Here is a 23,206-nt window from a genome sequence, read left to right on the forward strand (position 1 = left end):
TGTAAATATCGTACGTAAGTTTTGTGTGGTGGACCTGGTGGGGACAAATCCCGCCTGATCTGGCAGCACTCGGAGCCCCTGCAGCAATTGTATTCTAGTAGCTATGACTTTTGCTAGGATTTTAACATCAATATTTATAAGGGATAGGGGTCGGTGAGAGTCACATTTAGTGAGATCTTTCCCAGGCTTAGGGAGAGCAATCAGGAGCGCCTCCCGTAGCGACTCCGGCAGGAGCCCTTCTTCATAGGACTCCGTAAACATGCGGGCCAGGTGTGGTAGTAGCAGATCCTTGTATTCTTTATAAAATTCACCCGGCAGGCCGTCTAGACCCGGAGCCTTGTTATTTGGGAGCGAATTAATGGCGTCTGTAAATTCTTCTTTCGTCAGGTGATGCCCCAAAAACTCCCTATCTGCGTCAGATAGCCATGCCAATGTTACATCATCTAAGTAATCATGTAGTTCTTGACTGGTTCCAGCAACCCTCAATGTGTACAATGCGGAGTAGAACGTCTGGAAGCTATCAAGTATAGTTGGTGTGTCATAAACCATCTCCCCTTGGCCTCTGCCTATATGTGTTATATGGGTGGCGGTTTGTGCGGCTTTAACTTTATAAGACAAAACTCTTCCGGGCCTACCGCCCTCACCATACGCTCCAGCCTTATAGTGTTGCGCCAGATACTTAACTTCCGTGTTGGCGTATTCATTATAAACGTCTACTTTGCGCCGAATTTCAGCCTGAATGGAGTTCAATTGCGTGCGCGCATATTCTTCTTCTAACCGCTGAATGTCTGTTTCGGCCTTCGCTAGCTGTTGTCCTATATCTTTAAGGATCCCCACATGTTTCCCAATGCAGTGACCGCGTATGGTGACCTTAAAGGCCTCCCATAGTGTTCTCGCACTATCCACTGATCCCGCGTTCGTATCAAAAAATTGTGCAATAGCCTGTTGTAGCTCCGTCCTGTACACCTGGTCTTTCAGAGCTGACTGCCGGAGTCGCCACGTGAATTCCCTTGGTGTGTGTGTGGGTATATCCAGTACTATCTGTACTGGGGAATGATCTGAGAGCGTTTTCGGCAAGTGGTTGACTTTCGACGTCCATGTACTGGCTTCACGTGTAGTAAGCCAGAAATCCAGCCTCGACCAGGAGTTGTGTGTTAGTGAAGTGCATGTGCCCTATCTCCTAGTCGGGTGCCTCATCCTCCACACATCCACCAACCCCCATTCATCCATAATGTCAGTCAAGGCTCTGGCCGCCTTCCGTCCTTGTCTGTCGGGGCCAGTTGACCTGTCCAGTGTGGGCACTAAGCATGTATTAAAGTCTCCTCCCCAGAGTATATTCGACGGTTGCATGTTTCTCAATGTGGTACCAACTTTTTCATAGAAACCTGGGTCGTCCGTGTTCGGACCGTACACATTAACCACTGTGACATCCGTGCCACCAAAATTCCCTTGCAATATAGCAAACCTGCCCTGGTGGTCCACAACTGTGTCTACTATAGTGAAAGGTAAATTGCGTCTGACAAGTATCCACTCCCCTCTAGCATAGTTCGAGTATGATGCCATAATCCTTGCCTGTGCCCATCTATATCCAATCCTACTTTCTCTTGCCGGGGATATATGCGTCTCCTGTATACTGGCCACATCTATGTTGTGTCTGTCTAAATATGCCATAACTTTCCTGATCTTGTGCGGATCCTGCAACTCTCTCACATTCCATGTAAGGAAGGATAGTGTCCTAGTCTGTCTCAAAGTGCTAGCCATATGTTCGCTGGAAACTCTCGTGTGTGAACTATGAATTGTATAGGCCGAGGTGTGACCCTGTGTAGGTGTCTATGTCTGTGGAGTTCTCGATGCGACCAATGCATTTTCCATATACCCCCCCACCTTCCCCGCACCCACTTCGTCGCCTACTGTGCAACAAAGACATATTCCCTCCCCTGTCCATACATGTATCCCAACTCAAAAACAAGAACATTCGTGGTATTCACTGGGGGGCGTGAGCTGCTTCGACTGATCCCCTGTCCTAAAGCAACAGGGTGGGGCATATTTAAACCTATACAGGCATTATATTGGTGCACCTCTACCTAAGAATAGTATGTTACACGTTGACAGAGCAATTTACATCTTAAGTAAACTATATCTTATAGTAACAAGGAGAATAATAAAGCGACAGATCTGAATCATAGAAATACAAAGTCCCAGCGGACACTTATCTGGGGGGTATTGGCCACAGTTGTTGCACCCATTGCAGCTATAGGCCGCTGCTCAGCTGCAAGAGTTGTCCAATCTCAGAAGGCCCCACGCAAGACCGACTCTTGAAGTATATCGGTCCCGCCAGAGCCCCTCTTCCAAAAATGACCCTCAGTAGGTCCCATCCGGCACTGCCTGCCGCCACATGTGCATACTCCAGGTCTGCCTACTACTACACGTCCGATAGGGCATCTTTGTCCTGTGGTCTGTCTTGCGGTGATCTCCTGCGTTCGCCTCTTGGTTTTTTCAGTTGTATGTATTTCAATACGTCCTTGGGCTCATTAAAGATTTTCGTGGTTCCATCGATCGTGACCTTTAGTCGCGCCGGATACAGCATAGCATAGGGGATTTGCAATTCCCGCAATTTTTGTTTTACTGTCCCGTACTTCTTCCTGGCTTCCTGCACTGGTTGAGGGAAATCGGGATACAGGGCAATGTCCATCCCTTCATGGTGGAGTGTCCCAATCTCTCTCGCCTTCCTCAGCGCCGCATCTCTGTCTCTATAATTTAGTATCTTCGCTATTACAGGCCTGGGCCTACCTCCAACTGGAGGCTTAGGAGCTAATGTTCTATGCGCTCTCTCTATAATAAAGATCTCAGAGAATGTCTCTCTTCCCAAGAGCGTTATCAGCAGCCGTTCAACATACTGTTCCATGGGGCCAGTGTTGGTTGTCTCCGCCACTCCCATCACTCGTATATTGGATCTACGAAACCTGGCTTCCAAATCTTCTGCTTTCGCCACCATCGCCTCCAGCCGCTTTCCATGCTCGCCTGTTTGATCGTGAATTGGTTGTTCGTGTCGTCCACATCCGAGATTCGCCTTTCTGCCATGTCAATTCTCTCTGTGTGTCTGTCCAACCTCTCAGACATGCGGTCCACTCTGTGCGTCAGCGAATCAATCTTTCCGTCTATGTTGGACAGTGCCCTTTATATTGATTGGAACATCGATTGGACATTGTCTGCTGGGATTCCTCCCGATTGCGACCCCGATGCCACTGATGCCTGCAGTTCCGCTTCCGACTGTTCCGGAGCCTTTTTTGCTGCTTCGAAATTTATCTTTGGTTGGTTTCTGTCCGGTTTCCATATCTTTGCTGCCTTGTCACGGTACTGATCACCTATACCACTCAAGAAGCTGTTTTCCGCTCCACCAGACACTTCGGCAAGACCTAGCGTGTGGTCGATGGTCGCGCCTCGATTTCTCCGCTCCTGGGCCGCAGCTCGTATGTTGCCCGCAGCTGTGGCAGGTCTCACGTCACCCTCCTGTTAACCGCTACCACTCACAGGCTATCCCAGGTACGTCCTCTCGGGTGTCAAAAAAAGGCTAGCCCTTCACTGTGCCCGCTAGAAGCCGGTCGCCAGACGCAGACCCCTGGTCGCTATTTTGGTCCTGAAAACGTGTGAGGGCCTTATGCGCTTCCACCTGGTTTCTGTAGCCGGCCGTCCGATCTCTCCGGGTTGCGGTCAGTTGCCTCCGATCTAGCCAGTGTGTTGTGCGTTCAGCAGAGCCCCCGCAGTGTTTGCGCGTGATTTATGGTTCAGCGCCAGTCTTTACCGGCCTCTCGGTGGTCCCACGGTTCCTTGTGGCTGAGCCCCGGCAGCGCGCTACAGGGTCCCTCTCCTCCACGTGGCCTGGCAGAGACTCACAGCTGGAGACACCTCTCTCCGACAGTGCAACCACCACCGAACAACTCCCTCGCCGAGCTCTGCGTCCCCGGGCCAGCCCCTTGGTTTCCGGCAGCTCCACTATGCCGCGCGCCTGCTATGTTGTCCGTTCCGCGGGGGCCGGGGGTGTACTACATACCCCACCTCTCGCCACACTCGTGTAGGGATGAATCTGCGGGCAGTCACTGCAGTCGCCGTCGGGCGGCACTCGCCGTGGGTGCTGCGGCTCTGCGTATGTCCGACGCCGGTCTTGCCTGATTTCCCTGCTGTCATACGGGCTGACTCCCCACCCCAGGCTGCGGCTCAGTCCAGGGAAGTCAATGGTAGGCCTCTCCGATCGTCAGGGCCGTTTCTCCGCTCCAGTGCGTCCGACAGCGTCCTTATTCGTCTCCGACTGCCACAGAGCCGAGGTCAGTTCCGCGCTTGTCAAGTAGAGGCAGAAGTGCCCCGTTTAATGCAGGATTAGTCTGAAAGATTGTATGCCCCTCGAGGAGCTCGCTCAACTCGCGGCCATCTCTCGCCTCGGCTAGCTCCGCCCCCCCCAGCCTTGGAAAAGTTATGTGAAAATGGGAAACATCCTAAACAACGAAGATAAAACAACGACTTACATTTACAACGAGGACTTAACAACGAAGACTCACATACAACGAAGTCCTGAACCAAGAAGTCGTAAACAACGACTTATCAACGAAGAGTCAGACAGACTTATGTCTTGTTTGTATCTGGGCAGTATGTGGGGCGCGTCACTTCTCTCTGCCCCCCTACCCCTAATCTACACTTTGATTAGGCAGTGTTGGAGTATTACGTCACTCATCTCCGCCCCCTCACATTTCTGAACTGCAATACAAACCCCAAGATAAGGAAATGTCACCTAATGTTCTTCAGAAGTTTGGACCGCATATTCCACAAATATCTGCAACATCTCACATTGTCAGTACCGAACCAAAGGCCACAAAACCCAAATGCAAGACTCCTGTGTAAAGCATTATCAAAAGCTTTACTGATGCCCAAGTAGACCGCATCATAGGTTTAAAAATAGAACATTCTTTTCAAACTAAGAATATATGCAGACGCAGATCTCGTATGTACAGCGTCACAGTCATATGCTGCAGGTGGTTATGAAAATAGCTTGTGAATGAATTAATTTGTTTTAAGAACAGAGGTTGTAATGTTAAAATCCACACGTTATTTTTTGTCAAAATGAGAGGACCAGCAGGCACCATCCAGGAATAAATTATCAAAAAAATGGGTAATGAACAATTAAAAAAATATTTTGATGAAGTATTTTTATTACAATAGTGCCATCTATTGGCCAGTCACGAGGTGTTTCATTTCGTGGTTTAGTCGATGTAAAAAAAGGTGGGGGTTTAGAATAGCTCGTTGTTTAGCTTTCGTGGTTCAGAAAGTCGTGGTTTAGGCAGTAGTTGTTTAGACATACATCCAAAATGGGAAAATACGTGTCCTGCAGCCCCAAAGACATTTCCTGCTGTTCAGAATAGGACAGGAGCATTTTCAATTTCCTGTGCTTCCTTTGAGCCTACCAGCACCCCTCCAGTGTTCACAAAGTGATGATGGTGGTCGCCATTCATCTTCAGAGGTTGAGGTACCAGTTTTCCTGTACCTCAACTGGCAGTTGAAGATGGGCTCACCACAGTCCGTCGGGGAACACCTCTAGATGACCGCGAACCTTGTGACATCATTGGGGGTTCTCGATCAACATGCCAAGGTCACACCTGACTTCTTTGCAGAGGCTACCTCTCATAGGAGCTGTCTTGGATACTGTACATTTCAAGGCCTTCCTTTGTTACAATAAATCCAGGACACTTAGACTATAATCTCAATGTTTCATCCTTAGGGCCTCATTACATGTTTGGTGGTGCGGGAGCGGGACAGACCGTGTAGGAATCGCACTCCAGATCAGGAGTTTTCTCCTGATCTGGCAGGCAGTACTTTGGCGTTCCCAGGGTGGTGCCTATGAAATAGGCATCGCAATGGGAACATCAAAGGGAGTACCTGCTTTACAGGTAATGGGGTGCATGCACACAGGGGGGCACATGTTGTTTTCTCTTTTGTGCATTCACATACCTTGAGGCACCAAGTGGACCTGCAGGGCCCCCTTTGCTTCCTCTTAGCCATGGTTTTCATGGGGGACTCACAGCCATGAAAACTGTGGGCAAAGGAAATTCGTAATATGCTTGGTGGGACCACGGCGGTATCATATTGCAGCATCTGGACCGCCGTGCAACTTCCAGGGAATGGTGGTTCCCTGGCAGTTGCGGTGGTACCAGGGCAGCTCTACCTCCCTAGTCGTAATCGGGGGGGTCGGGAGACCGCCACCGTGAGTCTGGTGGTCCATGGACCGCCAGACTCCTGATAAGGGCCTTAGTATTGGTGGGAGAGGTTCTGAGGCTTCTTTGCCTATTGGCCTCCTGAATCCTGCTCATCATTTTTTTCAGGTGGCAAATGCAGGCTCTGTAGTGCAATCTGAAATCTCAGCAGTCCAGTGCCAAGGAAAACTGTTGGATTCCATTCAGGTTTCAGAGGGGACGGCAAGAGATCAGTTATGGTGGCTGTTCAAGTGCAGTTGGACCAGCCACATACCCCTCTTCCTGCCCCACCCAGAGCTGATGTTGTATTGTATTGTATTGTATTGTATTGTATTGTATTTATTATTTATAACGCGCAACTGTCACCCTACGGGTATCCTGGCGACAGATGCGTCACTGATGGGTTGGGGATGTCAGCTGTGGAAGATGGAGGTCAGAGGACTCTTGTCCCCTGCGGAATCCCAGATCCATATTGGTCTGTTGGAGATGCATGCCATTCGCTTGCCACTGATGTTCTACCTGTTGTCCATGAAAGGGAGGCTGGTGCAAGATCTCACGGGCACCACTACCACTATGCGGTATTGCATTAAATAGGGTGGGGTGAAAGTCTGTGTCAAGAGGCTGTGCACCTCTGGAGTGGGATGGGGTGTCAGAGCATCTTCCTTATCATGCTCTACCTGGAGGGATTTTTAAACGCCAGAGTGGACAAGCCCAACAGACTGTGACTGGCAGATCACAAATGACCGTTTGCCACCAAGGTCGCGCAAGGCATCTTTGAACAGTGGGGAGAACCCTAGCTGAATTTTTTTCCCACCGGTGAGAGTGGGCAGTGTCATTATTTTTGCCCTTTAGAATGCTCTTTCTGGGAGACACATTCTAGCTAGAGTGGAGCATGAGACTCCTTTCCGCCTCTCCTCCCCTGAGTTCTGAAGATCAAGAACGACCCGGCCTAAGTCCTATGATTGGCTCCAGATTTGGGCAGGAGAGTTTGGCACCTGGAACATCGGGGCATGAGCATCTGTATTCTGATTAATGAACTTCTTTAGGAGGACCTTCTGTTCGAGCAGCAGGGCACGGGTCTGCAGACAAACCTGTGCAATCTACACCTCTACTCAAAGAGATTGAGCAGCTACAGTTAATTGCATCTGATATACCACCTGAAGTTGTGGATGGGTCTTTGCTGCCAGTCATCTCTCTACAAAGTCAATGTATTCCAAGCGCTGGAAACAATTTGTGCCCTTATGTGGAGCCCACAACACTGACCTCTTGCAAACCAAACCAATGGATGTTTTATTGTTCTTGTCTTTGGCTCAGCAAGATCTTGTAGTGGGCACTAATAAAGTTATTTGTCTGCTCTTTAGGCCTTTTTTTTATTTGCCGGACCAAACGTTCTTGTTTAAATCACCTGTTGTAATGCAGTTTGTAAGAAATGGGGTTACCCAAATTTCCAAGGGGGTAGCATGGAACCAAGCGGGCAGGCCAAACTTCGAGGACATGTGAAGCACTCACGCAGTACCCACAGACGACACACCAGGCACAGCACAAAAGAGGCAGGACACCAGTTTGAGTTGGAAAAAGATAAGTAGTTTAGTAGTGTTTCCAACCTGCAAGGCAAAATAAAATGCAAAACAGTAGTGTCACAACAGGGCGCCAATTGGCGCCAGAGCCAAGTGTATAAAGGGGGGATTATTTACATGGGAAGTAAGGGCTGAGTCTATAAGTCCATGCTGCTAATAAAGAAGGATGTTTAAAATGACATTAGATCTGGGGCCAATCTGGGGGGGGGCAACTCAGACTCTCATCCTTAGGGGTAGGCTGTAATTGCAAAATACCACATTAGCATAGATATACATCATGAACGATAACGCCAACCCAACCCCTGTAAGGGAAAAACATCCGGGCATCACGGCACATCATAAACAGGAGCACCTGTAATAAATCAGCACGGCTGGCCCATTAACCTGGGGCATAACCAAGGGCCTGGAATAACACGTCAGGCCAACATAGGGGCGCACCAGGCGCCAACCTGTAGGAAAAGGCACATTCACCTGCACTGGGGCACAAAAGCCTTGTTTACAAAATCACCCTCACAGGGGATATCTGACACCTTGAGCACCTCACCACTGCGTACGTTAGAATCACTTAGGCAGGTAAATAACATCTGCGGAAACCCCACATCCTTATTTGTATAAACGCCTGGAATCAGTGTAATATCAACCAACAGGCAGGAAACATCAGGTAAGTAGGCACCTTTCCTTAAGTATTTACAATCACCAGGCTTCAGGCAACATTCCTTTACCAAGAAAGCATAGGTAAGCAATACATTCACGAAGAACTCATTTAGCAGTGCCTTAAATGAGGATAACCTTTCATTAACTGTAAAACATTTCAGTAGTCACAGTAACCAGGACATTGTAGATCTGTAGGCATTGAACTAACATTTCCTTATGCCAGAATAAGTATCTCATAGGCACAGGTGAACACTTCCCTAGGCCTAAACAACTTCTCTTTAGGTCCTGCCTAGAGGCAGGTACGTACAACCATTACCCCACTGCGGGGTTAAATCCTTAATAGGCACAGGGCCCAGTTCCAGCACCTTAAGGGGGCCAACGGGGGCCAGTCTCTAGTCCTTCTGAGGGGAGGGGCAGTTCTGGGGCCTCCTACTTGCTTCCGGAAGGCCCCGTTTCTATGCAGGGTCTTCGCCCTCCCCGGGGCTTCCCTCAGCTCACTGGTGACCCCGTAGCCTCTCTGTTGCCTCCGCCCGGGTCCCTCTTTCTCACGGGGGCTGGGCGGGGGACTCACCGGCAGTGTGGGCACCCGCTCCGGCTAGCCTCCCTCGACGGCCTCTCTCCGAAGGCAAGGCTCCCTGTAATTAATTATTTATTTCACCACAGAAGTGCGCCTCCACAAACGGCGCTGTTCACAGTCTGCCACAGTCTCCTTAGAAAACGGCGCTATTCACAGCGCTCCGCTCCTCCCTCGGCCCACACAACTTCCAGGGCCAACAGCACTCCGGGGGCCACACCAGCCTCAGCACTTCTCTCCCCACAGCGCTTGATAGGCAGTCCAGGGGCAGATTAAGAGACACAGTTCCTCGGGGGCACAATCCTCCCCGGGCAGCTCCTCACGACTCAGCACTTCCACAGGGGTCACAGCTTCACCCTGGGGGGGGCAGACAGTCCCACACCCGCTCCTCAGGGGCACACTCCTCACCTCCTGGGGCTTCTGTCACACTGCGCTGGCGCAGTTCCAGGTCCAAACAGCGTCAGTGACCTGGGTAAGGGCCCTCCCTTATCAGGGGCCCAGGGGACAGTAGAGTAGGGGGTTTTAGGGGTGCAGGGCCCAGCTCACAGGCCCATGTGGCGGTAGCTCCTCGCAGCAGGTCCCCTCTCTTTCTTGTCCCAGCGCTGACTGACTCTCTGGTGGCACATCCCTCTTATTTATACCCTCCTCCCAGGCAGTGCCAGAGCCTTCTAGAATGTTGGCAGAACTAGCCTAAACTGGCTCAAGGGGAGGGGGTGAGCACCCTGGGTGCCAGGCTTTCCCTCCAAAAGCTAGGGGTAGCTGGGTAATAATAGCTAGACTGCTGACCTATGGCAGTACAGTGGCAAAACCCATGGCAATGGCATCCATTTTAAAAACAGTACATTTTAGTCAGGTGCATTTTTAAAATGGGGAAATTTACAAGTGCTCACACCATTACATGACATTACCTTTTTAACAAGGTGTCTCACATCACTCATGGCCTATACAGGTTTAATCCCATGGGGGAGACATTTCAGACAAGGGGGTCAAAAGCGAAAATTTTTGGGGGGAAAGGCCAAGTCCAACACAGCTCCCCCCCAGCCAAAAGCCAGGGTAGACCGATCAATACCTTGATGGGCTTCCCTGCTTGGAGCGGAAAAAGGTGGACACAGGCTGGCAACTACAGGAGCACCTGCAGTCTCTTCTCCACTCTGGAACCCAATGGTTCTCTCTCGCAACCCTCCCTTCACCAACAAAACCACCCCACTGATGTTCCCTAGTGGGATGTGGCCAGGTCTGGCCTCTAGGCCATCCAGAAGTCTCTGGCCCTTGTTCCTTCCTAGAGTGGGAGGCTCTAGCCTCAGGCTTGTGATACTCTTGGACCACTCTCCTCTTTCCAAATTGCCACTGGTCCACCCACCTGGGGTCTACACCCTCAAGCTGACCAGCTCTCAGGGGCGAGGCTCTCCTTCCCCTACCTCTCCTAGGGTTCCGCCACCTCCTTCTCCTGGGGACACCCTCACACAACCACTCTCTCCCCAACCTGGAGTCGAAACCCTCAGGTTGCACCGGTGACAGGGGCGAGTCCTCCCTCTCCCTGCACCCCCTCCCAGAGTTCCGCACCCTCCTAACCGGAGTAGTACCCCTGAGAGTCAACTTTGGGGGGACTCTGAACACAGATGTCCCACCCGCCAGGTCCGGAAAACCCTCAACCTGGCCACCCAACCCGGGATCTGTGCCCTTTGGCTGAGCCGGTGACAGAGGAGAGACCTTGCTCCCTCTGCACCCCCTCCCAGAGTTCCGCACCCTCCCACCGGGAGAAGTACCCCTGGGAGTCAAACTGGTAGGGACCTGGGTTACAGGTACCCCACCATCCAGGACAGGCAACCCCTGAACCTGGAACCCCAGTCCAGGATCTAAACCCTGTGACTGGTCAGACCCCTGAACCACTGGAGTTCTGGTTACTAATACTCCGGGTTCTCCTGACACTAGGGGATTTCCTTCATGAGAAGGCACACCGGGACAGCCTAGGCTCCCAACCTGGTGTTCTCTTAAAGAACTCTCCAGGCCCTGTGACTGCAGTTGGGGCACCTCGGGACACCTCCCCGTCTCACTCCCTCCTATGGATGGGATGTGAGGCCCTACAACCCGCCCACTATCCTGGGACCTAGCTGGGCTTCTCACCTCTCCCGCCACACTGGGTCGGAAGATCCCTGCACCACTCCTTTCTGGATCGCTCCCCAATGTCTTCCCAGACGCTCTGGCACTTACCCAGAGGTCTGCCTCCCGTGCAAGTTCCCTGGGGTCTGAGAACCTACACTGCAACAGATGGTGATGCAGACTTGGGACACAACTCCTCAGCATGTGCTCCCGAATAACGGCATGGCACAGCCCTTCCCAATCCTCTACTGCTCTCCTCACCACCCAATCCTCCAATGCAGTCCAACACTCCTCCTCAAACTCTCCCCAGGACTGGTGGGACAGTTTTCCCCTGCCCCTGAACACTAACCCGTCCCCCTCTTCCTGGGAATCAGGCACGGTCTCCTGGGCATCTGGAATGGGACTCCTTGCACTGGACCTACACTCGCTGCCACCACTGGATCCCACCCTCACTGGTGAATCCAGACTACACAACCCACTCTCAGGGGACAACCTACCCACCTGAGCTGATCTCTCTCTGGCGAAAACCCTCTCCGCCTCCGCCATCCTCTCCTGGGCTAGGACCATTTCTGTCTCTAGCCTCTGCTCCTGAATCCTCAGCTGCGCTAATTCCTTGGCATGCATGAGCTTTGCCAGCGCCAGCTGATGCTCCCTTTCTTCCCTCCTATCTACCCACTCTTCTGGGGACAGGGAAAGGGATGGGGCAGTGCCCCCGGGACAGGACCCAGTGCGAGACTCCCTATCTACGGTGTCCTCATCAGCTACTGGTGTCTCTGCTCTGTTAAACTCTTCCTCCTCTTCATCGGGGTAACTACTTCCCAGGGTTCTGGATGGGGAGCCCTCTCTTTGGCCTCTAACCCACTGACCCTTCAAAAACTCGGGAGGGTAGTCAGACAAGTCCCCACCAATCTCTAAGGGCTCTCCCCTCTTGAGGGCCTCCTAGAGAAACAACTTTCTCCTAATGTTTCCTACTGGGGGTATCCCTCTCTCCTTGAGGAAATCTATGACTTCCTGCTCGGTGTACTCCATCAGGTCCATTTCGTCCAAAACCAACCCCATCGTGGCGAGGTACACCCGGGACACACCCTCCCAGTGGAACAAGGGGACACAATTCCACAAAAACCCTTTCAGGAGGAAGTAATAATCTGACAATCAATATTCAGCCAACAATAATCCCCACAACAAGGCTCTGAATTCTCTCAAAGCTCTACTTGTGGTGTAACCCGTGGCTGCCGTGGTACTGCGCAAACACAAGTCCTATCCCACCGCTTGCCACCAATGTAAGAAATGGGGTTACCCAAATCTCCAAGGGGGTAGCATGGAACCAAGCGGGCAGGCCAAACTTCGAGGACATGTGAAGCACTCACGCAGTACCCACAGACGACACACCAGGCACAGCACAAAAGAGGCAGGGCACCAGTTTGAGTTGGAAAAAGATAAGTAGTTTAGTAGTGTTTCCAACCTGCAAGGCAAAATAAAATGCAAAACAGTAGTGTCACAACAGGGCGCCAATTGGCGCCAGAGCCAAGTGTATAAAGGGGGGATTATTTACATGGGAAGTAAGGGCTGAGTCTATAAGTCCATGCTGCTAATAAAGAAGGATGTTTAAAATGACATTAGATCTGGGGCCAATCTGGGGGGGGGGGGGCAACTCAGACTCTCATCCTTAGGGGTAGGCTGTAATTGCAAAATACCACATTAGCATAGATATACATCATGCACGATAACGCCAACCCAACCCCTGTAAGGGAAAAACATCCAGGCATCACGGCACATCATAAACAGGAGCACCTGTAATAAATCAGCACGGCTGGCCCATTAACCTGGGGCATAACCAAGGGCCTGGAATAACACGTCAGGCCAACATAGGGGCACACCAGGCGCCAACCTGTAGGAAAAGGCACATTCACCTGCACTGGGGCACAAAAGCCTTGTTTACAAAATCACCCTCACAGGGGATATCTGACACCTTGAACACCTCACCACTGCGTACGTTAGAATCACTTAGGCAGGTAAATAACATCTGCGGAAACCCCACATCCTTATTTGTATAAACGCCTGGAATCAGTGTAATATCAACCAACAGGCAGGAAACATCAGGTAAGTAGGCACCTTTCCTTAAGTATTTACAATCACCAGGCTTCAGGCAACATTTCTTTACCAAGAAAGCATAGGTAAGCAATACATTCACGAAGAACTCATTTAGCAGTGCCTTAAATGAGGATAACCTTTCATTAACTGTAAAACATTTCAGTAGTCACAGTAACCAGGACATTGTAGATCTGTAGGCATTGAACTAACATTTCCTTATGCCAGAATAAGTATCTCATAGGCACAGGTGAACACTTCCCTAGGCCTAAACAACTTCTCTTTAGGTCCTGCCTAGAGGCAGGTACGTACAACCATTACCCCACTGCGGGGTTAAATCCTTAATAGGCACAGGGCCCAGTTCCAGCACCTTAAGGGGGCCAACGGGGGCCAGTCTCTAGTCCTTCTGAGGGGAGGGGCAGTTCTGGGGCCTCCTACTTGCTTCCGGAAGGCCCCGTTTCTATGCAGGGTCTTCGCCCTCCCCGGGGCTTCCCTCAGCTCACTGGTGACCCCGTAGCCTCTCTGTTGCCTCCGCCCGGGTCCCTCTTTCTCACGGGGGCTGGGCGGGGGACTCACCGGCAGTGTGGGCACCCGCTCCGGCTAGCCTCCCTCGACGGCCTCTCTCCGAAGGCAAGGCTCCCTGTAATTAATTATTTATTTCACCACAGAAGTGCGCCTCCACAAACGGCGCTGTTCACAGGCTGCTACAGTCTCCTTAGAAAACGGCGCTATTCACAGCGCTCCGCTCCTCCCTCGGCCCACACAACTTCCAGGGCCAACAGCACTCCGGGGGCCACACCAGCCTCAGCGCTTCTCTCCCCACAGCGCTTGATAGGCAGTCCAGGGGCAGATTAAGAGACACAGTTCCTCGGGGGCACAATCCTCCCCGGGCAGCTCCTCACGACTCAGCACTTCCACAGGGGTCACAGCTTCACCCTGGGGGGGGCAGACAGTCCCACACCCGCTCCTCAGGGGCACACTCCTCACCTCCTGGGGCTTCTGTCACACTGCGCTGGCGCAGTTCCAGGTCCAAACAGCGTCAGTGACCTGGGTAAGGGCCCTCCCTTATCAGGGGCCCACGGGACAGTAGAGTAGGGGGTTTTAGGGGTGCAGGGCCCAGCTCACAGGCCCATGTGGCGGTAGCTCCTCGCAGCAGGTCCCCTCTCTTTCTTGTCCCAGCGCTGACTGACTCTCTGGTGGCACATCCCTTTTATTTATACCCTCCTCCCAGGCAGTGCCAGAGCCTTCTAGAATGTTGGCAGAACTAGCCTAAACTGGCTCAAGGGGAGGGGGTGAGCACCCTGGGTGCCAGGCTTTTCCTCCAAAAGCTAGGGGTAGCTGGGTAATAATAGCTAGACTGCTGACCTATGGCAGTACAGTGGCAAAACCCATGGCCATGGCATCCATTTTAAAAACAGTACATTTTAGTCAGGTGCATTTTTTAAATGGGGACATTTACAAGTGCTCACACTATTACATGACATTACCTTTTTAACAAGGTGTCTCACACCACTCATGGCCTATACAGGTTTAATCCCATGGGGGAGACATTTCAGACAAGGGGGTCAAAAGCGAAAAATTTGGGGGGAAAAGGCCAAGTCCAACACAGTTTATTAAAGGTTTAAAAGGGGGTGGTTTGGCATACATGTTCCCAACCAAACCATTTAAATGCCACAGTGGGACCATAACTTGGTCCTGATGTACCTCATGTGTACCCCGTTTGAGTCAGTGCACAACTGTTTGTTGTGTCTTCTGACTGTCAAAATTGTCTTCCTCATTATGATCACCTCAGCTTGTCACATGAGTTAACCCACCATCCTTCAATTTTTTTATTCCATAGGCCTCAATAACACGCAGGACACATAACGACTGCAATGTAACAGATCGGTTTGCCGCTAACTCTTTTTCTACGTATGCGAGTACATCCATTAGGAAACTATTCCCTTATCATAATAATCGCTGGATGACAACGATCCGGACGTCTTTATATTTTTCTGGATTAGAGACACTCCCATGTTTTAAAATGCATATAGACCCCCAGACCACTATACAGATGGAAAGTATATCTCTCTCTTGGTCCTGAAGAAGGGGATATAAATTTGCTTGGTTTTCACCGAAACGTGCGTAGACCAGTGATCACATCTGGGAGTCCTACCTAAGAACCAAGTGAAAAGATGAATCAACCAGAAATACATTTGATGGACTTATGAATGTCAAAACAGTGATTTTGATAACTGTGACAAATAGGATTAGTGAGCAGGACTCCACCACAGATGTGTTTTTATTGTGACTCTTTTTGTGTGGTATGATTGATGGTATGTATGAGTAGAATGAAAGGTGAAAATGGAAGGATGATGGTGCAAATTTGGGGGATACTATAATTTGTATCAAAACCGAGAGAAGCCAAGATTGGTTTCTTCCCAACTGAAATGGCAATATGACTCTGTTTCATTTGTAAATGTTTTTGCGAGTTTAATACAAATTATTAAAAAGTATATGAAAATATAGAAATATATAAAAAAAAATATTTTTACTAAATAAATAAAACTAAAAAGCAAGTAATTTTTTGTGCTGAGATTTTGTGCTATGGGGAATTGTCCAGTCTGAGTAATTACCATTTTCGAACTAGATAGGCCAGATAAGAGGTTGTTTTCATTGTATTTATCTCCTTTTCCCCATCTCTTACGACTCAAAGCAATTGGGGGACACATTAGTGTATACAGACCCAGCACTCCATACACATCAATGCCACTTGATTGCTTGCAGCGGGTAAAGAAATATTCGTAGAGGACCTGAGCGTATGTGAAAGTTAATATGAAGTTGCCAGTGTCTTGCAAGTCTGTGTTTAAAAGGGCCTGTGGAACACAGAGGGATATTTGCATTATTTAAAAGACTGCACTAATTTACTTTTTTGCTCTTTTATGTTGTGTTGGGACTTGGTACATCCAGGATCGAGACGGAGGGTGAGAAGCGAGAACTCTGGAAATACACTCTTGAAAATGCATCTGTGGCAGTACAGAAAGAAGAGCAGGAGCGGGAGCAACACATATATAAGGATGTAAGAATCACCTTATTAGGTATTATATTATGTGAACTGTTTTTTGGCCAACAGGAAGAGAGTGTGATCACTCAGTTGTATATGAGACTTAGATGAATACAGAGCAGCAATATAAGGTAGAAAACTGAACATCAGCACGAGTCATGGTTTTTGTGACCATGCCTATGAACTCTTCATTTGAGCTGAACTCAGGATTTTCAGATTTTTCTCTTAGTCTTCGGGTCAACCAAAGTGTTGAGTGTGAATGCCAGCCTTGGCAACCTGTCGGATAGGATCCGGCAGATAGGCTGCTGTCCCGATGTAATGCCTCCTCACCCTTGTACCTTTCCAGAATGACCTTTGGAGGTGGAGAGCAACAAAAAGACAAATTGTTCAACTAATTAAGGAGTCATTTCAATAATTGGCTTTGAAAAACTGCCTGGTTAGACATCTGCCCTTGGTTTCCTAACCTGAGACTCTGCTCTAAGCACCCTGTTGTTGCCCACAGTCAGCTGTGTTTGGTTAATTTGGGATCTAACAGGACATTGTCCACAAAGGCATTAGGAGGAAAATGAGGGCTTGTCTTTTCCTCTTGCTGCATTTTCACAAGGAACACAGCCTCTCGTTCCTATCTAAGTTGTTTGCTCATGGAGGCATGCCCATGAGATAGCTAGCTCCTTTTTTGTCTCATCCTAGGCATATATAAGTGCTGATTGTGTACTGAAGGCAGGAAAGAATTCCTCTGATACTTATCCCGAAGAGGACACAATATTCTCATACAAGGGAGCTGCGTCTCTCCTGGACTGAGCCATTTCTGTACAGCGGGATTCAATAATACCAGGGTGGGGTATTGTCATCGGGGATAATTACTGATGATTCTGTAGTAGGGGGATCTCTGTGTATAGTCATAATCTAGTGAATAGTCCCGCCCATGTGCGTGGACCCCGGAGCAATCAAAAATCATCTCTTAAAGTGTCAAAAAATGCAGACCTGCACAGACACTTAAGAGAGAATTAAAGACAGATAATGCAGCCTATAAAACAGGCTACACTGTCACGTACTTCAACTAGAAATTCCACCAAAAAAATCCACAAAACAGCATAGCCTGTACAGATTTCCCTTGCTTCAGCAGCAAAAACCCTCTGGAATGATAGAGAGGAGGATCTGGACAGACAAGCCCCATAGGCTGCCATTATGTGGCTCAGAACAGGATACTGTGCCTTTAAGAGAACCTTCCAGAACTTCACAGTATCCCAGAATGCACTGCAGGTCCCTTTTACTTTCAGTTCTTTTTTCCGGCTCCTGCGAGCAGGACCCTGGAGCATTGAGCTTTCCCTTTTTCAAGGGTTTCTTGGTGATTTTTCACTATTAATTTCGTTTTGAGTGCTTCTAAAGCACTTTGGTGCTGTTCTTCTTGGTTTTTGCTCCTTTTTGATGTCAAATATGCCTGCATTATTTGACAAATGCCCGTAGTGCTCCAGGAAGAAGGCCAAATCAGATCCCCATGAGGTGTGTATCCTCTGCCTTCCCTCTTCCCATGTCCCAGAGGAGTGTGAGATTTGTCAAGGCTTCTCTGGCAGGACCCTGAAGGACAGACAGAAGATCAGGCTTCAGGGACTCGGGGAAAGAAAGCTGAAGGCTCAAGGTGGGTCTGGAGGGGCTCCTTCTGCCCATGCTGAGGCCTCTGGGGGGCTCCCCAGAGGCAGGAAGACCAGCAAGCGTGCCCACTCTCCGTCTGGGTAGATTGCAGCGACCACGACGTCGAGAGGGATGACTACGGTCTGTTCCCCGTCCTCCCAGGGCTCTGGGGCGAAGCGCCGTCGGCGCTCGACGTCGAGGGATGTACACAGACCGCCGTCGAAGTCTCCGGTGACGATTTCGTCGTCATCCTCGTCGGTGTCGACGTCGAGTGATCGACGTCGAAGGGCCCGGCGTCGGCGCTCGCCGTCAACGCGACACCGCCGTTCGCCGTCGGCGAAGAGGAGGAGAACATCGTCGTCGAGGGGATCCTCGTCGTCGAGGAGTGGTCCGCCGTCGAAGCGGAAGAGGTCGCCATCGAGGCGGAAGAGGTCGCCGTCGAGGCGGTCGAGGTCGCCGTCGAGGCGCAAGAGGTCGCCGTCGAGGCACAGGAGGTCGCCGTCGAGGCGCAAGAGGTCGCCGTCGAGGCGTAAGAGGTCGTCGTCGAGGCGGTTGAGATCGCCGTCGAGGCACGAGAGATCGCCGTCGAGGTGTACGAAGTCGACGTCGAGGCATGGAAGACGGTCGACGCCGAGGAAGAGACGCTCGACGTCAAGGGGCCGACGCTCGCCCTCTGGTCACCGTTCTTCGACGTCGAAGAAGAGGCCTGATGCCGTGGGAGGCTCTCCGACGTCCCAGGCTGGTGGTGGATCACCGGGCTCGGTGTATTCCGAGGTGTATATGCCTTCGCAAGTTACGCCTCCGCCGCCATTGCCGAGGGGTCCCCCTCCGAGGGCTCCTACCCCTCCTCCGTTGCCTTCGCTTCCGCAAGCCGTGCCTCAACCTCAGGTGCCACTGAAGCCTCCTCTGGTTCCTCCGAGGTAGTTTTCATTGCCCAGGGTTCCGACTCCTCCCAAGGGGACTCCCAAGCCGCAGGCCCCGGCCAAACCTAAGACGCCCGCGCCGGTGGAACCGGCGGATCGCCCGAGGCCTAGGAAGTCAAGATCACGCTCCGGTCGGAGAGGAAGGTCTAGGAGTCGGTGCAGATCCTCCACTAGATCTAGACGCCGCCATAGGAGGCGAGGATCCAGGTCCCGCACGGACTCCTCCAGGACACGATCCTATTCGCCGACCTTGTCGGATTCCCCAGGGACAAGGGTGTCTCCGGTGGATGACATCGGCACGTTCCAGGAGGTTCTCCTGAGGGGGGCGACGAAGTTGGGCATCACGGTGACGGCTCCTATACCTACGACGTCCGTGATCTTTGAGACGCTTCACAAGAAGCATCTGTCTCGCCCTTTGCTGCCACTAGTGCCAGGTTTGGTGGACCCTGCGGAGGAGCTGTTCCTTACGCCAGCGGTGGTGAAGGCCGCTCCCTCCCGACTTCTGAAGAAGTACAGGGCCCCGGATTCGGACCCGGCATTCCTGCAAATGGATCCAGTACCCGATTCCGTTATAGTGACGGCGGCCAGGAAGTTGCACTCTACCTCCCCGTCCTCCACCGTACTGCCTGACAAGGAAAGCCGATGGATCGACTCGGCTGGGAGGAAGGCTTGTGGGACTGCTTCCACTACCATGAAAGCCTCCAGTGATTCGGCCTTGCTGGGGCGGTACGCCAGTGCCCTGTGGGATTCCCTGCAACAGTTCACGGAGCTTCTGCCACGAGACAAGAGGGAGGACTTCCAAGAGATCCTTAAGGAAGGAATGCTGGTTTCAAACCAGGTCATCAGCGCGGCTGCGGATATCTCTCTCTTGGGGGCCCATGGTTACTGTCATGGGATCAACCAGCGACGTCATGCTTGGCTCAGGCTCACGTCACTCAAGCCGGAGGCCCAGCAGCGGGTGGCCAATCTGCCGTTTTCAGGAGAGACTCTGTTCGGAAAACATGCCGATGATGAGATGGCCCGCATGAAGGCAGAGGCAGTGGGGGCGTGGTTAAGCACGCGACTGACATGGACGCCTCCGGGTAGAGCTCCGTGCTGAGCTCCCCTCCCGGTGCAATTATCCTGCTAACCACCGACCGCAGCCGACCGAAAACTGCCGGCGCCGCGGTGGGGGACCATCATCCACCGCCCCACCGACTTTGGAGACGATCGGTGCACCCGACCCGCACCGGGTGATTTGCTGGAACGAAGCCGCGCCCGGCGTGCGCCCAGGAGAGCCCGGGGCTTCGCCACTTCCGACAGGCCCGTAGGTAAGGCCTTCTTGAGATGCCCACGACACTTGCCATATCGACCGGCCGCCACGGCCTAGGCCTCTCACTGGCCGCCGCAGACACCGGGTCCACACACGCCACCGTCCCCGACGCCTGCACGTCTGAGCGGCGCTGGGACACTGCGAGGCATTGGTAGAAGAGCTGTGATCCGGAGACCAGACCCACGGAGACGACCCCCTCTGTGCCTGGAGATAAGCGGCTAGCCCACACGACGACCCGAGACGGACCCCAACTAGCGGAGGGCGCGGACAGGCCGTGCGGCCGGAGGAGGTGAGCGGCGGAGGCCTGGGTAGTGGCGGTGGCTGAAGCTGGGAGCGCGGCCGGGGCGTGGTGACTGGTGAATGCCCCTAGAGACAGTACACGCGCCCGCCGCTGAAACACGACGAGGAGGCACTGCCGCCCGAGGCAGGGTGAAGTCCTGACAATTCCGGGCCCCCACAGCGCCCCCCCATCACCAGTTGAACCACACGTGGAGCGCAAGGCCCTGGGGAACTGGCCGGTGCGTCTGTGATAGTCCTGAGGGGTGGACACTGCCTCTGCGCTGCACCCTCACGAGGCAGCGGTAACCCACGGGACGCTGGACACTTCAAAATATATACGCCACGACTCAGGGTCGAGAGGCTGCCCTCCTCCTAGCCGCACACTCCACGGGGCGTTCCTGGACATCCACGTCCCTGAGCTCTATCTTGCCCACCGGAGACGGGCCCGCTGCAGTAGACGCGCCCTGGCACAGATGTCTAACAGGCCCAGAACCTGAACCCGAACCGGTGGTGCCAACTCCAAAGGCAAGATGGATAAACCTGGGAAGAGCACTGACCCGGATCAAACGGCGGCGAAACTGGACACCATGTTAGCAGCCATGGAACGACTGGAGGAGTCCATCCAACTCACCCGCACCTCACTAGCCACCAAAATAGATAGCCTAGTCATAGACCTGACGCACTTGAGAGCGGACCACAAGAAACTGTCGGACCGCACCGTGTCCCTGGAAAACGATGTGAAGGAACTCCGACCCCAGACCAGCCAATCGACCAAACACATCCAAGACCTGCTGAACAGGGTGGAATTTTTAGAAGATAGGGCGGAGGATGCGGAAGGCAGGGCACGAAGAAACAACGTGCGACTCGTGGGGATCCCGGAGAAATGGGAGGGAAGGAACCCGGAGGAGCACATGGAACGATGGCTACGGAGCCTGCTGCCGGAGGGGACACTCTCACCACACTTTGTGGTAGAACGCGCACACCGTGTCCCCACCAAGCCACTAGCGACAGGCTCCAACCCGAGGCCCATGCTGCTACGGATTCTGAATTATAGGGACAGGGACTCCATCCTGCGGGAAACACGCAAGCTCCAGGAGATCCGGATTGAGAACGCGTCAGTAATGTTCTTCCCGGACTACACTATACAAGTGCAGAGGCAGCGACACGTTTTCCTAGCGGTGAAAAGCGCCTGAGGCAACAGGGCCTACAATACTCACTGCTGTTTCCCGCAAAATTGAGAGTGGTGGCTGGAGAGCGAACCCACTTCTTCACTGACCCTACCGAAGTGGAGACATGGCTGGACAGCGGCACAGACACGGACCCCAGGACTATGGCAGGCCCGTGCCCAGGCGACAGACTGGAAGCGCCCGGAGGAGACGCAGACCACGCCGGAAATCACAGTCTGGTGCGCGAGGAGCAGCGAGGACACCCCCTCCGGAGGACGCCATGCAACAGGAGAAACAGGACGCCCTTCGCCTGGTGATGGAATTGAGCCGTTCCCCTGCGCAGAGCGAGACAGCGGGTGGTAGTCAACAGGACCCTCCGAGTGACGATGAAGCCATCTATGGAGTGCCAGATTCACAAGATTCGGAAGAAAGACCGGATGTCACGCCCCAGACAGCGGAATACATTAGTTGAAAGCACCACAAGGACTGATCTCTCGGGGACATGTGCCGAGAGACACCTCAACAGGTGTGGAGGAATGGACAGACAAGAACTCACCCCGTGAATGTGGGGGACACTCCCAACGACAAACGGCAGCGTCGGCCTTGCGCACAGCATGCGGTGCGGGTGCGCGTCTGTGGCCTTCCGCGATTGCCATGGCCCTCGGACACGACCTGGACGCCTGCACTTAGCCGACACGCTCACCCGGAGAAGGCGTTCCTGATGGCTGCCACCCTGGGACACGTAAAGTATAGTGAATTGCTGCATGTGTGTATGGGGGCCCCTGTAAGCAAATATGGTCCGGACTGCCATGTACCTCCCGGGAGGGTGGAGGACCTCCATAAAAAGACTATGTTGGTTTGATACCACAGTTACGGTGCGTTTTGCACACCTGCCCCTCTTGACTTAGACATTGTTGCTCTCCTTGAGAGTATGGACGGGAGCACGTTCCGCACCCGACCTTTTGGTATTCTATCTGTTCACCATGTTCAATGGTTCATTGTTCCATTAGTCGTATTTTCACCCCTCTCCCCCCCCCTCTTGCTGTGGAGTGTGGCCACGACCACGCTCTGGATGTGTGGTGCTGGGTGCAGCTGCTCGACGGGGATGTGGAGCTCGGGGGGCGGCACTGGGGAGGCGGGAGGCGGGACACTGTTGAGAAAATGTAATGTCTGCCATTAAGATATGTACGTGGAACGTCAGGGGCATGCACACACCATCCCGACGCTACCAGATCTACTCATACCTCAAGCGCCATCACATACAAATTTCCCTCCTACAGGAGACGCACCTCAGTGACTTGGAAACCTGCACTTTACGCCGCCGATGGCGGGGGCAGCTGTATTCCACGCGCTACTCGTCTTACGCTAAGGGGACATTAGTGTGGGTCCGACCAGGCACCCCATGGACGACACTGGAACACGCACGTAGATCCCGGGGGGAGATTCGTAGTGGTCCATGGCAGATTAGACAGGAGCCCGCTGGTGCTGGCCTCGGTGTACGCACCCAATGTGGGCCTGGCGGCTTTCCTGGCACAGTTGTCCACTGCATTAGCTCCTTGGCATGGTATCCCGTGGGTGCTGGGCGGGGACTACAACAGTACATTGGTTTTGGCCCTGGA

At 52.4% G+C, this 23,206-nt stretch overlaps 1 protein-coding gene across 2 annotated transcripts in view; it reads left to right on the forward strand.

Moving 5' to 3' along the window:
• The window catches only part of MKS1 (MKS transition zone complex subunit 1), a 389,790-nt gene that overhangs the window by 190,083 nt on the left and 176,501 nt on the right, over positions 1–23,206 (forward strand). For both annotated transcript variants that reach the window (XM_078679578.1, XM_078679577.1), the window contains exon 8: positions 16,182–16,290. In XM_078679578.1, the coding sequence (XP_078535704.1) occupies positions 16,182–16,290 (109 nt within the window). The remainder of the gene's footprint in view (positions 1–16,181; positions 16,291–23,206) is intronic.

This window comes from Lissotriton helveticus, chromosome 3_1 (genome assembly GCF_964261635.1).
Source record: "Lissotriton helveticus chromosome 3_1, aLisHel1.1, whole genome shotgun sequence".
Lineage (NCBI taxonomy): Eukaryota > Metazoa > Chordata > Amphibia > Caudata > Salamandridae > Lissotriton > Lissotriton helveticus.